The following is a 15765-nucleotide window of genomic DNA, read 5'->3' as shown; positions in this document are numbered from 1 at the left end:
TGATTGTGTCTCAGTATCACTTGTCCATATGTTCTGCCTTACTTTAGCATACAGCATGCAAGTTGTACTGACATTTGATTTTTTGGCTTTCATATGATACTGGTTGGTTTCTTCTGCAGGAAAGTCTTTTCTACACAATACCTCCTGGTGCAATGCAGGCATACAGAGAATCTATGGAGTCTCAGTGGTTGCACTGCAAAGTAAGCTCTTTTGTTTGTCTTTTATTGCCCTTTTCATTTATTTTACTGTCACAGTAAATGGTGTTATATATATATAATATTATCCAGCAAATGTAACTTATGAGGAGCATAATAAAACACTTGGTATACTGGAAATGATTTATCTTTGGAAAATATTTTTCGAACCTAAGAAAAATTTAAAGAATTTGCAATGATAAAAATGGGCATGGACGCATGTTACTGCTCTTAACCTAAGAAAACTTTTAGGATTGGGTGAAACAAATTTTAGTTAAAAGGTGGCCAGTGCACGAGGCTGCCTTCAATATGGGATTTGGCAAGGATCAATCAAACATGGAGCCTTGACTTGCATGAAGACAGATTACATAACTCAAGCATTTGGTACCTAGTTGGTAATGTAGCAATCTTAACATGGAGCCGAGCATCACCCTAGATATGTTCATCTGACTGGTTTTACAATAAACCTATCAACATCTTTGTTGCCACCATCAGTGAACTAATAGTATCACAAATTAATAACTCAAATATATCATTTATTAAGTGATGAATAATTGATACATTACACTAATTATTGAATGTTTATTGAATAAGTTGGGGGTATCTCAGTGAACCATTCTTATTTGACTGTGTGTTGAGTGAAAAGCTTCTTTTTTCCTTTTTTTATTTGTTGCAGTTGTTATATTCATGAGGGACACTACCTAAAATTATCTCGACATTTCTATACTTTGACATGGTCATTCTAATTCCAAGTAGGATTATGTGATAACTTGAACGTTTTAATGAGTAGTTTAACATTTTTAACTTGAGACTAATTTTGTTGGCTGATACATCTGAACCAAAGTAGGGGACTTCTGACTTTTCAATTAGGCCACTATGGCCCTGAGTCTTTGTTCTAACTTTTTGTTAGTTTGTTTCATCATGTAAAATCTAAACAAGCTGTACAGTCCCTCGTTACCTCTCATCGAAGGCTACTACCTGTCAACACAAGACATATTAAAGAAAACATACTCATTTGGAAACATATGAGGGCAAACACTTGCTGCCTCATATTTTTGCTTATGTTTTCATAGACGTTTGACACACAATCTCAGAGTTTCCAAATGGGTGATAAATTTTTTTCATTATGGATGACAGATATTTGCATTAGTTTGTTTATCATGTAAATCATCTTAAAATACGTATTCTTTAAATTCAATGTTAAAGTTTAATCCTCAGGTATTTATTTGATTGATTATGCCAGAAATTTGGTAACACTTTGCATCAGGACGATTGTGAGACATCTAACAATTCTGTGGCAGGTAATCATCCTGATTGTCAAGTTCTCGTTTTGATTTTTATCATGCAGAGCTTCTCACAGTATATATGTTCTGAAGCAGGTGGAACTCAGGACAATATATATGATGAGGATGAAGGTGAAACAGGCACCTATCTCCTTCCTGGAACTTTTGAAGGTGGCTTGTCATCGAAACTTTCTCACAAAAAGCAAAAACACATGCGACAGAAATCTACTGTTGCAAGACTCAATGAAAGTGGTACCCATTTGTCTCATGAACCTCGCTTGGAAATCAAATCAGGAAATCAACCTTTTATATTGAATGGTAAAAGAACTTCAAATACTTTTAGTGTTGGTTCAATTCCGACAAAACGTGTAAAGAGAGCTACTCGACAACGGGTTGTCAGTCCTTATCCTTGTGGAGTTAATGGGCCCCTGCAAGTGACTACTAAAACAGATGTATCAAGTGAAGATACAAGTTCTTTCCAAGATGACCAGGATTCATTGCATGGTGGATATATGCAAAGGAAAAACTTAGGGGTTGGGTCTACAATGGACTTTGAGAAGCAATTGCAATATGATGGTAATGAAATATCCTCAACATCTAAAAAGAAGAAGAAGAAGCCTAATAATTTTGGCTACAAGAATTCACTAAACCTGACTGATCCTGATCTTTTAGTTGTTCCTGGAAAGGTAAAGACTTTTGTGCTTGAGCATCTTTTTTGCAATTTTTTTTTGGGTAAAGTGATACTATGCAATGTATCAGGCTTCAATCCAGGGGTGCTCGTACGAGCAAAGGTTGCATGTTGATCCTGTGATTCAGCATGAACAGGTAATTTGTGTTTGCAATATGCCATTAATTAGTTCACAAGGTTTTGTGATGCCACATCTTAAGGGAGGGAGCATCGCATGTAGGTCTTGAGTTCCTCCAAGAGTGTTTCTTCTACTTGGTTTTTCTGGGTGTTTAATGTCTTGTGTAGCTGTCATTTCTGATATTTTATTCTCTGTTTTCGATCTGATTTTTCTTTCTATTGCTGTGTGGTTTATTTTGCTAGAATAAATACCGTATGTCAAGGCCTGTGCGTGATTATTATTTTTACTCTATTTTATATGCTTCCCTGTGGGTTTCAGAAGGAACATGTTAAGAAGAGAATGGAGTCACAAAATTTTGACTCAAATGGAGGCACTGGTAATTTCTTTGAGTTTGACTATTGTTATATATATAAGATCATTTAAATACTTCACATTATTTGACAAATGATTTTCATTATTTTACATTGAGATTTCCTAAAAAGGGATCTTTGTTACATGGTTACAGTTGTTTACGGTCAACATGCTGCCAAGAAGCCAAAACTTCTGAAGCAACCGCTGGAGGCTTCGCTTGAGGCACTTACCCCTGTGGCCGGTTCATTGCCTTCACCGGTTGATTCCCAGATGAGTAATATGTCCAATTCAAATAAGCTCGTCAAACTTATTGCTAATCGGGATCGTGTAAGAAAAAGTAAAGCATTGAAGGTATAGTTTTTTTTTCTTTTTTTTATAGTTTTGTTTTTCATTTTGATTTTTTGGTGGCAGCATCATTTGTATCAGAGTATAGTTAGGTCTTTCAGGATTCACTGAGGTTCTTAAATCTTATGCTTTCATCTTGGAGTTCAATGCCTACTTGTCTATGTGTTTATGACGTGTACTTGGGTAAAGTTAGTTCCAGTGTGTATCTTCTATTTAGATGTCCAGTATTCATAGTGGAGAAAATAAAAAGGAAAAAAAACTTTTTTTTATTCGCATCATTATGAAAATATGACATGAAATGAGTTGGTTGTCCATATTTAGCTTGATGATTGTATTAATTTTGATTCCTGAAAGTCTTCTTCCATGTGGCAGATGGCTGCTGGACAGTCTGGATCTGGAAGTCTATGGTCAAATTTTGAGGACCAGGTTGCTTTGATGTTGTCATTTGCATTGTTATCTTTGTCATCTAAAATGTATTTTGATTATTGTGTCATGCTTATACCAGGCACTTGTTGTCCTTGTTCATGATATGGGTCCAAACTGGGAGCTAGTTAGTGATGCAATCAACAGCACCCTCCAGTTCAAGGTGAATCCGTGTTTTTTAATCCATGCTCGAGATGCCAGTTTTGCATGAATCCTATATTGTGCTGCTATAATAATGTTTTTGCATGGTTGGTTTCTTTTATTGATTTTCAGGTCTTCCTGATCAGAACCATGATGTTATTTTTTTTCATTTTACCTTTTAAATTTCAGTTCTCTGTTTGGTTTGTTTACATTATCACTTGTGGACAAACTTTTCCCCTTTTTTTATCTTCATTCAAAGAATTTCATGAAAAAGTTTGTCGTTTGTCACTATTGTTTCTTTCTTAAACAGTTGTCTTCCAAGACCAATAGTGTTTCCTGGTGCATTCTTTTTCTTTTATTCAGTTCATTTTACCACTAGAAAATTCTACTTTTTTCACAAATCCTTGCTACCTAATTTCATGGATTCATGATAATAATGCATCTGTATGTCAGTGTATCTTCCGTAAGCCTAAAGAATGCAAAGAGCGGCACAAATTTTTGATGGACAAAAGTGCCGGAGATGGGGCTGACAGCACGGAAGATTCTGGTTCATCCCAACCTTATCCATCCACTCTACCTGGCATTCCAAAGGCAAGAACTCATGCTACTGCTTCTGAGATATGCACTTTGTTTTTTCCTTTTTTCTGATTGATTGGTTGTTGAAGGCATGAACTTCTACTTATGCTGTAGATTGGTCCTTGTCAAACTTATCTAACATTATTTGTCTTGTAATGCACATCAGGGAAGTGCACGACAATTGTTTCAGCGCCTTCAGGGACCAATGGAAGAGGATATTCTGAAGGCACATTTTGAGAAGATTATCTTGCTTGGACAGAAACTGTCTTCCTATAGCCGTCAGGTCCTTTTTCTGGTTAATCTTGTATTAGTGCCTAGTTTGTGTACTTTTTTTATATTCATGATAACATCATATCTCGTTTGTCTAGTTTCAATTTGCTTATATGCGCTAAACGGCTAAATATGGTTTTTTATTCTTTAATTTGCTGCAACTCGGAAACATTATGCAGACTGGACAATTTGCTAATAACTAGAACCTAAAATTGCATTGTTTGATCTAACCCATTAGCTGGTTTCTTTAATTTGTGGTTTTTGGTAGCTTCCAGTTTTTGGGTGCAGAGAATTGGTTAGCAATCACTGTGTGAAATATGCTACCATATTTTTAATTCTATACAAACCTATTTGCAACTTGGTTTTTTAAAGCATGCTATGATTCACCCTCATTTTGTGAAATTTTGTATTTTGTGAAGAATGATAATCAGGAACAGAAGCCAACGACACCAGCTCATAGTTCTCATGTGGTTGCTCTTTCACATGTATGCCCAAACAACTTGAATGGAGGAATATTAACGTAAGCTAATTTGGCCATTCTTGCTATCTGTCCCTAATTTATTTTTTACCTTTGTTCACCTGTTTGCCTTTGCAGGCTTAATCATTTCATACATCTTTTATTGTTGTATGTACAGGCCACTTGATTTTTGCGAATCAATCTCTTCAAGCCCAGATGCTTTTCCTCTTGGGTATCAGGGGCCTCATGCTGGTAGCTTAGGAGTCGGGAACCATCAAGGTCCTGTGCCTCCGAGTCTTCCTACATCAGGTGTGAGTACCATGTTACAGGGATCTCCTGGGATGGGCCTAACTAGCAGCTTGCCACCATCTTCAGCACCATTGAATTCCTCTTATAGGTATTCAGATCTAGAATCTCCAGCTTGCTTCTATCATATCAAATATTAAAAATAGGTTTTTTAGTGATTATATCCCAATTCTTCTCATCTCACATGATTTCTGAGATGTACTTCTAGTGCTTATAGAATAAAAAATTGTTGCCACAGGGATTCCCAGAGGTATAGTGTTCCAAGACCATCTAGCTCACCTGTTGATGATCCACAAAGAATGCAACAGTATAGCCAAATGCTTTCTGGAAGAAATCCTCAACAATCTAGTATGTCCTTATCTGGGTCTCTATCAGTTGGAGTTGATCGTAGTGTTCGAATGTTGCCTGGTGCTGGTGGCATGGGAATGATGCCTGGGGTGAATCGAGGAATTCCCTTGCCAAGGCCATCATTTCAAGGAATAAGTTCCCCAGGCATGCTGAACATGGTTTCCACTGGAAACATGCTTTCAAGTGGCGGTCAGGGGGTGCAAAACTCTGTCAATGTTCATCCAAGTGCTATATGTAGCCCAGGAAACTCAATGATGCGCCCACGGGATCCTTTGCAAATGTTGCGGGTGAGCTTTGTGACTACTTGCATCAGTTTACTCTTACATAATTTTGGAGTGGTTTTTTGTGTTTCTGCATATTATAAATATCTTAATAAATTATTTATTGGAATTCAACTTTTTTCCCAACAAGAACTGAGATTTTGAAGATATAAATAGTGCTTTGGATTGTCAACTTCAAGCTTCTATCTCATATTGATCATCAGTGTTCAATTCATATTTTCTTACATGACAACATCAATTAAAGAAAGCTTGCTTTCTCCTAGGATTAACATAAATAAAAAAAAGAAGTTATTGATAATAAGCACTCTTAGCCAACCTGTGGATTTGAGGAGCAGTTTTCAGTCCAAAGACTCCAAACATTTGAATATTAATCCTCTACTATTTTTTTGTTCCAATTAATTCCAACCAGTTATCATAATTGTTACTAACATGCAGTTTTGGTTTCTAATTTTTCTTCAATCATGCAGAATATTCAAGTGTTGTCATTATTATTCTTTGTAATTACTTGTATATATTTATATTCTCTTCATCAGTAAATAAAGTTAATAGAATTCTCTCAACATATTGAGAATATCCCATATTTCTTTAGGGCCTTACCTAATTTTCATTCAGAGGTGTCCTAGGTTGCATATATGTTGACAATAGAGGTGGTAAATTTTGCAGAGTCCAAGGTCTAGAAACCGGGAATATTGGTTAGTATGGGCCAGTATTTACTGGTCAAAATACTCAGTGCCATTTGATACTGGGCTTATTGCCTGATATGATAACCATACTGATTGTGCTGCTCGGACTATAGAGTTGGATTCACTTCTCTATGGTCTAGGTGGTACCGACAGTCAAAATTGTAAACCTTGATAGAGACATTTTAAGACTGTGGCATCACTTGTTTTGAGGAGATACTATATGTATTGTACATTTCAATGCTTTTCCAGGTTTCATTCCACAAAGGCATAAAGTAGAAGTTTGACTCTTGATATGTATTGTCTCCAAGTCCTCCTATCCTTGTGTTTATCCTCATGGGCACCTAAAATAGTGTGAGAGAGCTAAAGAATTTTATAATTCAAAGAAGCTTGACAAAAGAATTTTCATGCTTCTCTTGCACATAGAATACTCGAGTTCACTTTCATTCCTGTGCTGCAAGGCCACTCAGCTGGTGGGGATACTAATGAAAGCCCTAGCCTTCCTTTGCTGTGAGAGAAAGTGTGAGAGTACTTCAAAATCTATGAATAATCGTGGAACAACCATGCACCATCACCACTGGTGCTATCGGTGCTGTCAGGTGGTATTGCTGCCTGGGCATTTCCTAGGTGCCACTACTGCCTGGCCTAGTGCGTACCATTGCTTGATGGGTACCACCTAGGATAGGCCTAGCCCAGTTCGGGCTTTTTGAGACTGTTGTCCATGTTTCACACTTCTTGAAGTCTTTTCTATGAGTTGAATCTCTTCGGAGATCATTTTGACTCCGTAATCTGCAACTTTTTTCAAACAATTTATCTTGCCAACTCATTAGTTGAGTTATTGATCATCAAAATATAGGAGTAAACATGTCATATGCTATGTCTTGTCATGTGTCTTCCACAGTTGTTCCATGTATAGATACCTAGATTTTATCTTCTATAACTTATTCCCCATGCAACCTAGGTCTTATGTTCTATCACTTATTCACTGTCGAACCTAGGTCTAAAGTGTATTTTTATTTGGGTCGACTAAGTACCCTTGCTCATGCCAAGATACTAGGTTCAATTTCCATGTCAAATTCCTTTTATTAGAACTAAATCTTAAGGATCACCTCTTACTCTCTTCGTATCACAACATTACTACTTATTATCTACCTTGATTATTACATTGGCAAGTGGAGAGTCATTTGTTGATCTCATTTTATGGGTTTGAAAGTCCATAGTTAATCCACGTACCCTTAAACCCATTAATCTTTCTTGATTGTCCTGGATCTAAATTTTCCAATATAGTTACTATGTTTGAATCAATTTAAAGGTCATATCCTAAGATCTGTTCATTATTCTGTTTGAGAATGAGTACTTAGCATAAATTTAAACATGTTAATCCTTAAGTCACCCTTTCTTGTCATGTACAGAAAATATCAAGTTCAAAAGCCTGAATCAACTCATATGCAGTTAAATAGGCTAATTGATGTTCTTTATGTTTTTAAGATCTCCAAGCAACTTTTCTTACATTGGCCCATATCTCACTGGACCATTTTTTATATAGTTATTATGAATTAAAACCAAGGAACACCGTTTCGGGTACCAATTTTGGGTACCAGGTATCTATTCATCGCCAGATCAGTACGTACTAGTGACTCAGAGCAAAAAAGGAGAGTGGAGTAAAAGGAGAAAGAGGAAGGAGGAGGAGGAGGTGGTGGAGGAAGGAGGAAGAGGAGGAGAAGAGGTGCGTTCCCCATAGGTGATATGCTACAGAGGATCTCGGGATGGGTCTTGTGCGAATATGAGGAGATGCAATTAGTGTAGAAGATGCAAGTCTTTTTATATGGCTGAATCAGACTGCCCTAAATGGGGGCCATCCATATACCAGTTCAATCTCAGACTCAGTTCAATCTCAGACTGGCAAATACTACTACTCGTTTTGTACTAGTCTGGGCGAAATGGCATTCTTTGATTAAAACTATTTAAATCAGGTTCACATGGTGTAGGTCAAATTCACTACTACAGATGATTGTATCTTTAGATTCATTGATTAGATTTGATGTTGGATATAAGTCCTTACTCACTAGTCTCTTCCCAAGGATCGAGGTACTAGTACAAATTGTGAAATGTGCTAGCTATACGGCATTCCACTACTCGTACCTATGTCAAGCATGTACTTGATATTGTGGTCACAACCTTAGCTCAAAAAATGACATCAAGATAGTCTTAGAATGCATTATATCATCGTATGAACTCTCCACATCTTCATGAAGGTTAGAGTTCCTTGTGTGCCGCTATTTTTTAGATTGTAAAATGGTATACTTCAAAGTGATAAATGGCGTTTTGCCTGAACTAGTACGAAATAGGCACTACGTATCGATCCTGGCATTAACTGGTACATGGACCGCCTTCAACTCGGTCCACCCATACAAAAGAGAAAATTTCCCAACGCTAATCACTTCTCATTTCTCGAGCACGCAGCCTTCACTTCTCATGTAGCCGCGACCTCCATTTCTTACTATGACTGACCTCGCTTCTCACGCAGGCTATGACCTCACCACACACGACGACCTCCGCTTGCAGCGATCTCGCTGCACATCGCCACTACGCATGGCCTTTGCCTTAATTGCTTCTCAGGTATGCCTCTTCTCTTTCCTCGTCCTCGATTATCTCTTCTTCCTTGCTCCTTCCTACCTTCTCCATCGCCCCTTCCTCTTTTTCCTTTTCTTCCTCTAAAACAATGGTACATATTCGTGTATCGACACATGGTACACCAATATTGATCGGTATGTATCAGTCTGACTAGATCACCAAAACGAGTTCGATGCTTGAAAAGACGATCCTTGGTTCAGAGTATTAGATCTTTATTTGTAGTTTTCATTAAAGCCTTTTTAGGTCTTTCTCCACCTGTCACATTCCACCAGTAGTAATCATTTTACTTCTAACTATTGCGTTTGTTAGTCTCCTTTGTACATGTTCATACAATCTTAGACGATTCTCCTCATTTTACCCTCTGTTGAATCGATACTTAATTGTTCATAAATAAAAATATTTTTTTAATCTTTCCTTGTAGCTCCACATATCTGCCTTAACATTTTCATCTCAACGACACAAACTTTTTGTATGTTGTGTTTTAACTACCCATCATAGATCCATAAAGCACTACTATTCTAAAGATTGTCTTATAAAACTTTTCTTTTATAAGACAACTTTTAGAGGACTTTGACATTGTGGGTAAGTGGCTTGGTGTCGCAGAGTATGTGTGAAGGTGTCTGCTAGTTTAGCTAGTAAAAACTTTGAAAGTTTATTGCAAGGTCTTGAGCTCAAATTCTACCTACGCCACTTACTCGTTACAATTTTTTTTTTTAACCTCAAAGGTGATGACCACACAAGACTCTTGACATCTTTGGCTATTTTAAATTTGTAATTATTATTTTTTAATCTATGAATTATATCTTTATCAATCTCTCCACTTCGTTGAATAGTTGATCTAAGATATCTAAAACTTTTATTTAATGAAACTTCTTGTCTATCCAATTTAACTATATCCTTTCGTTTATTCCTAATATTACTAAAATTGCATCTCATGTATTCAGTTCTAGTTCTACCTAATCTAAAATCTTTAGTTTATGAGAATTACATCCATAACTCAAGCTTAGTATTAGATCAATTGAGACAATATCATTGACAAATACATTACTCTTACTATACACTGGAGAGTGTATTCGGTAAATGAATGGAATATTTATTATCAATGTGAAAAAGGTAAGGGATCCTTGATGTAGTCTAATGGGAACTCATTAGACAAACCCTATGTAGTTCTAACACTAGTAGTTATATTATCATACATATCCATTATAAATTAATATAATTAGTCAATAAATCATTCTTTTCTAAAATATATCATGATAAATCTTTAGGAACTCTATTATAGGCTTTTTATAAATCAATAAAAGTCATATAAAAATTGTATGCAAATCTTTCTTTTTATCTCCATACTTTTTATTTAATAAATAAATAACTTCTTTTATTGATCTTCCAGGCATAAAATCAAATTAATTTTAGGTAACTAAGTTTTTTTAAAAAATCTATGATTATTAAATCTACAACTATTGTCTATCGCTAAAGCTATCATTTGTAGAATATTCATTAAATAATTTATAAAAATAATTTCTCCATCTTTCTTCAATTTCATTATCATTAATAAGTATTCTTTGATTATCATCTTTAATGCATCTAATATTAACTAAATCCTTACACTTTATTTTTCTTGTTTTAACAATTCAATATGTATTTTTTTTCCATCCTTAGTTATAAAAATTATCATGTTTTATATCTTGCCATACTAACAACTCTTTTATCCTCTTTTTTAGATTATATCTTTTATTTTTTCTCATTTTTTATAATTTTGTCAATATTTAAAGGATGATCTTTTAGTATTAATAATTGTTTTTTGAACTTCGTTACACCACCATCAACTCTCTCATAAAGCTATACCTCTACCTTTAGTTTTACCAAAAACCCCTTTTGTTAAGCTCATATTTATATTGGGTATTCTAAAGAATATTAATATTATCCCATCTAAGTTTCAAGTTACATATATTTCCATCCTATTTTTTAAAAAATTATAATATTATCTTTAAAATTCCATCATCTAGTCTAAATTTTTCTAATATCATTTTTCTTTCATGTTCTACAACAAAAATCTAATACCATCAACGTACATGAATTCCTCAAGCTTGCACTGGGTATAACTTTATAATTCTTACATATAACTTTATCTAACTTTCTAGTAATGATTTAAAAAGCGCTAGGCGCCAAAAGGTGCCAATGTCCAAAAACGCCCGAGGCGCTAAGCGCTTGCCTAGGCGCTTGCTCGAGCGAAGCGAGGCGTTAAAATATAAAAATATATAATATAATTAATAAATATAATTATTTAAAATATTAATAGTATTGAAAATTAATAATTTCAAATTAACCTAACAATATTAACAGTATACTGTATACTGTTAACAGAAGGAGAAGAAGGAAGTGTAAGGGGGTGCTGACTGAGAAAAGAGGAAGCGACAGCGGTAGCGGGAGCGGAGTGTAAGGAGGCAGAGGCAGCGGCAGTGGGAGCGGCGACAACGGCAGCGGCGAGCAGCAACAGCGGCAGCGGGAGTAGGAGCGAGAGTGGGAGCGGGAGCAGGAGCGGGAGCGGTAGCGACGAGCAACGGGATCGGGATCGGGAGCGGCAACGAGGGTTAGGGTTGGGTTGTCGCTGATATCGGTTTTAGTTGGTTCGATTGAACCAACTAACCACCGGAGACCGAACTAGGACCGAACCAGACCTAAAATCCTGGTTTGGTTGCCCGGTTTAACCCAGGCGCTCGCCCGAAGCGCCTAGTGCCTGGGCTCGGGCGAGCGCCCAGGCGGCGCCTCTTTGAAGCGCGTCGCCTGGATGTTTAGCGAGGCACTCAGGTCTCGCCTCGCCTCGCCCGAGCGCCTAGGCGAGCGCCCGAGCGCCTTTTTAAATCGTTGCTTTCTAGTGCGAAGAAAAGTCTATTTGACTGCTGTTGTGACCACTCTTATTAGCAATCAAAAGCTTATCTCTCTTTTTGATGTGAGTATTTATAATCTTGAGATCCCATGTACCTCTTTAAATTCATCATATATTTTTCAACATGACTATTCAAATGTCCTCCAATTATAAGTTTTTCATACATAGCTATTCGTTGAATTATATCATTTAAGTTTTCCCAAAATTCTTTTTTGATACTTGAGGGCATAAACACTTGTTCAAAACCTCTTCTCCTAAGACAAATTTTAGAATTATAATTTTATCTTCAAATCTTTTCACATCTACAATATTGTTTTTAAGATCATTACAAATAATGATTTCTACATCATTTCTTTCTTTTAACTTTTCCAGTATACCAAATTTTAAATATAGTACTATCAATTTCTCTAGACTTCTCTCCTACCCACTTAGCCACTTTACTAATAACACGGGGTGAAGCAGAGCTATGGCAAGACTTGTTTCATAAATTTGTTGGAATAGTGTTTGATTGGATCATCATGGATGGTGTCACCTCTTGTAGGTCTTTATGTGGATTGACACATCCCACAATCAAACTTTCTCAGGTTAGTCCCACGTTAAAATCCAAGATTATGGTTTCCTGTGGTGAATTGGTGAGGGTATTGATTTGAGTGAGATTGTGATGCCCAAACATCCTATAACTGAGAACAATGAGGTTATAGATGTACATTTGGGCATAAAGAACCTATGGCTACTAAGTTCTGAATTTGCATCATATGGCAATAAGGTTTGTTTCATGCAAATTATTAGTCTAAGGGGTGACTTAGATGTTGCATATTACTTTGATTTGTGGTTTAAAATTTTGCCTGGACTGGTACATGACAAGCAGTCTTTATAGGACCAAAGACTCTTTGACTAGCCTGGTTCAGTATCTAGGCTACTGCTAGGTAACTTGCATTAATTGGGTTATAATCCAGTTCAGGCCCGGTAAGGACTGCAGTAATTGCACCTGAGATGTCAGAACTGGACTTAATTTTTTGTTTGTTTTGATAGTTGTCATTGTCTTTTTATGTTCTCTCTCTCTCTCTCTCTCTCTCTCTCTCACACACACACACACACACACACACACACCCAGTCGCTGCCCTCGCCACCTGCCTGTCAGCTCGGTACATCTTCTCCTCTCCTGTACCTCCGCTTCTTCCTCCCTTTATCTCCTCTTAGTCCGGTTCTCCACTTCTCTTTTGCCTTCTCTCCTCTTCCTCCCCCTTTGGGGTGCTGATGATGATATACTGTGTTGCCATGCCAATGCTACCAGTCTGCCTAGGGACTGGTACGAGTCTGGTAATCAAAATTTTTAAGACAAGCTTTTACTTAATCAATGTGAAAAGTATCATCATTGGACCAAATTCATCCCATACCTTTTAGCTTGAAACCTTGATCTAATTTGGAATAATGTATAACAATTATAAATAGGCAAAAAATGTACAATCATCATGTTAATCCTCAAGATAATAGCGATGAAATTGAACATTTCAAAAGGCGGTGATACGACAACTTGTGGTTAAAACTTTAACATGCTTGATATTACAGAATATCATTTTCATCGTGGTGACTTCTGACAACTGAATTCTATTATTTTGTGTAGCCTGGTCAAATTGCGGAGGAACATAGGCAGATGATGATGCCAGAACTTCAGCTGCAAGTCTCACAAGCGAATGGGCAGTCTATTTCTCCTTTCAGTGGAATGAGTGCCTCCTTTTCTAATGTGACGCTTCCTGCATCTGTTCCAACATTTTCAATTCAACAACACCAACAGTCTCATCAAATGGTGCAACAACAACATATGCTTGGAAACCCTCACCATCACATCCAAAGCACAAGCCACTCCAGTCCACAGCAGCAGGCATATGCCATGCGAGTTGCTAAAGAGAGACAACTGCAACATAGGATAACGCCTCAATCCCAGCATATCAATGGACCAAATGCAGTGACACCAGTTCAAAATAATTCACAGATGCAACCGCAATCCCAGTCATGTTCTCCTGTGACTCCAGTATCTTCTTCACAAGGTCAACATAAGCAGCAAAATTTGTTGAGGAACCCACCATCTGGAATTTCAAATCAGATTATGAAGCAAAGACAACGGCAGGTTCAACAACATCAGCCAAGGCAACAACAGCAGCAAAGACAACATACACAGCAGCAGGCCAAACTTATGAAAGATTTGGGCAGAGGGAACATGTTAAATCATCATAACATATCAGCAGATGCCTCCCAAATTAGTGGCTTTTCAACAGCTTCTAAGAACAGAGTTTCTGATAAACATCTGATGCATCAGGGCCAAGGTGTTTTTCCTGGTAGCCCATGTCTGAACCCAAGTTGGCATCAATCTGGAAGCCAAACAAATATCTACACTCATCCACTGCCACAATCAACAAAGCAATCGTCGTCAATGTCTGATACCTGCAATCAAGGCTCAGCTCCGAGTTCTCCCAGCCATAACATCTTAGCTTCTCAGCAAGCCTCAATTCCATCTTCGATGCCTTTGCCTAAACAACATCAGCAACCACAGCAACATTATCTGAATCAGTCTCATCAAAGCATTCAAAGAACAGCGCTGCAGCAAAGCCGGCAGATAAATCCCAGTGGTAGGATGCAATCATCAACTGATCAGAGCCAAATCAATCAGATAGTTCCGAGTGCATCAATTCCTCAGTGTACTGATTCAGGCACTTCTGCTTCTGCGGTTTCATCTTCCACCCTGTGGAATCCAGAGCCATTATATGATAAGAATGCACCAACAACGATAGCTCATGTGGCTAGCTCACCACAGGAAAATTTAGTGGGAAGTGAAGCTTTAGTGCCCTCCTCTGGCCAGGGCCTGGTACCACCACAGCAATTGTCAGCTGGCGTGTCTGAGCATGGGCATAAAAGCGGGGGACAGTGGCAGCATCAGCAGCAACAGCAGCCTCATCATCAGCAGGAGCAGCAACATTCTCAGCATCAGAGCCAACAAATGGTTCAAAGTGATTTGTATGCATGACCTTCAAGCAGGGGACCAGGGTAATTCAAGAATAGTACTTGGACCAGCCATTTCCAAGGCAGTTCCCAACTTCTTTGTAACACTAGTGTACAGGTAAATATGGATACCACGATACATTGTCACGTTATTTCATTAGCTATCTTGATGTTTGAAATCAAAGCATATAGGAAGTCCATACTTGTTACAATCAATTCAATCCGCTCAAAATTGGTGTTGGAACCATATATCAGATGATGGGAATGTTAGATTAGCAAAATACATTAAATTCATTGGACACTTTAATATATTTCATCAACTAATAGGAGTAAGGAACTCAAATGATCAGAAAACATAATACACGTGGAAAGGTCTTTTGGCTTCTCCAGGCTTTTGGTTTAATTTTAGAACAAGACATACTTTTGGTTGCATATCATAGTTCTGTGAGAACTCATGACAGCTATAATAACATTTATTATAGATGCTTTTGTTAGAGATTCTGCTCATGGAAGTCTCCCCATTGATTTTTTTCCTTTATCCTCCTGTGGTATACAACCAGACGTAGTAAGAATCTTGCTTGTTCATGCATTTCATGCGTCTGCGTGCTAGTGTTTTTGGTCACTCTTGTTGGTCATTCAGAAATCAATTCATTGTTGTTGGTCATTCACATTCTTGAAAGCACTTGGGGTAGGCAATTGTCACGAACGGTCATCGCGCACGCGCAACAACTTCGTTCAACGAATCGTTCGTCGCTTTTTCATGCTTGAACAGAGACATGGCAGCTT

General features: G+C 37.4%; 1 protein-coding gene across 6 annotated transcripts in view; it reads left to right on the top strand.

The window, feature by feature from the left end:
* LOC103971365 (chromatin modification-related protein EAF1 B) overlaps window positions 1-15765 on the top strand; it is a 33791-nt gene that overhangs the window by 10805 nt on the left and 7221 nt on the right. For 3 of the 6 annotated variants that reach the window (XM_009385366.3, XM_009385367.3, XM_065173635.1), the window contains exons 9-22: window positions 120-200; window positions 1438-1495; window positions 1571-2163; window positions 2237-2302; window positions 2602-2659; window positions 2789-2985; window positions 3352-3405; window positions 3485-3565; window positions 3997-4134; window positions 4286-4402; window positions 4809-4909; window positions 5025-5243; window positions 5391-5787; window positions 13607-15097. In XM_009385366.3, coding sequence (XP_009383641.1) covers window positions 120-200; window positions 1438-1495; window positions 1571-2163; window positions 2237-2302; window positions 2602-2659; window positions 2789-2985; window positions 3352-3405; window positions 3485-3565; window positions 3997-4134; window positions 4286-4402; window positions 4809-4909; window positions 5025-5243; window positions 5391-5787; window positions 13607-15004 — 3558 coding nt within the window. In that variant the 3' untranslated portion in view covers window positions 15005-15097. The remainder of the gene's footprint in view (window positions 1-119; window positions 201-1437; window positions 1496-1570; window positions 2164-2236; window positions 2303-2601; window positions 2660-2788; window positions 2986-3351; window positions 3406-3484; window positions 3566-3996; window positions 4135-4285; window positions 4403-4808; window positions 4910-5024; window positions 5244-5390; window positions 5788-13606; window positions 15098-15765) is intronic. The other 3 variants (XM_009385368.3, XM_065173634.1, XM_065173633.1) reach the window with 3 other exon arrangements.

This window comes from Musa acuminata, chromosome BXJ3-11, assembly GCF_036884655.1.
Source record: "Musa acuminata AAA Group cultivar baxijiao chromosome BXJ3-11, Cavendish_Baxijiao_AAA, whole genome shotgun sequence".
Lineage (NCBI taxonomy): Eukaryota > Viridiplantae > Streptophyta > Magnoliopsida > Zingiberales > Musaceae > Musa > Musa acuminata.
Note: the sequence above shows the minus strand (reverse complement) of the source record. Positions and strands in the feature narration are given on the sequence as shown.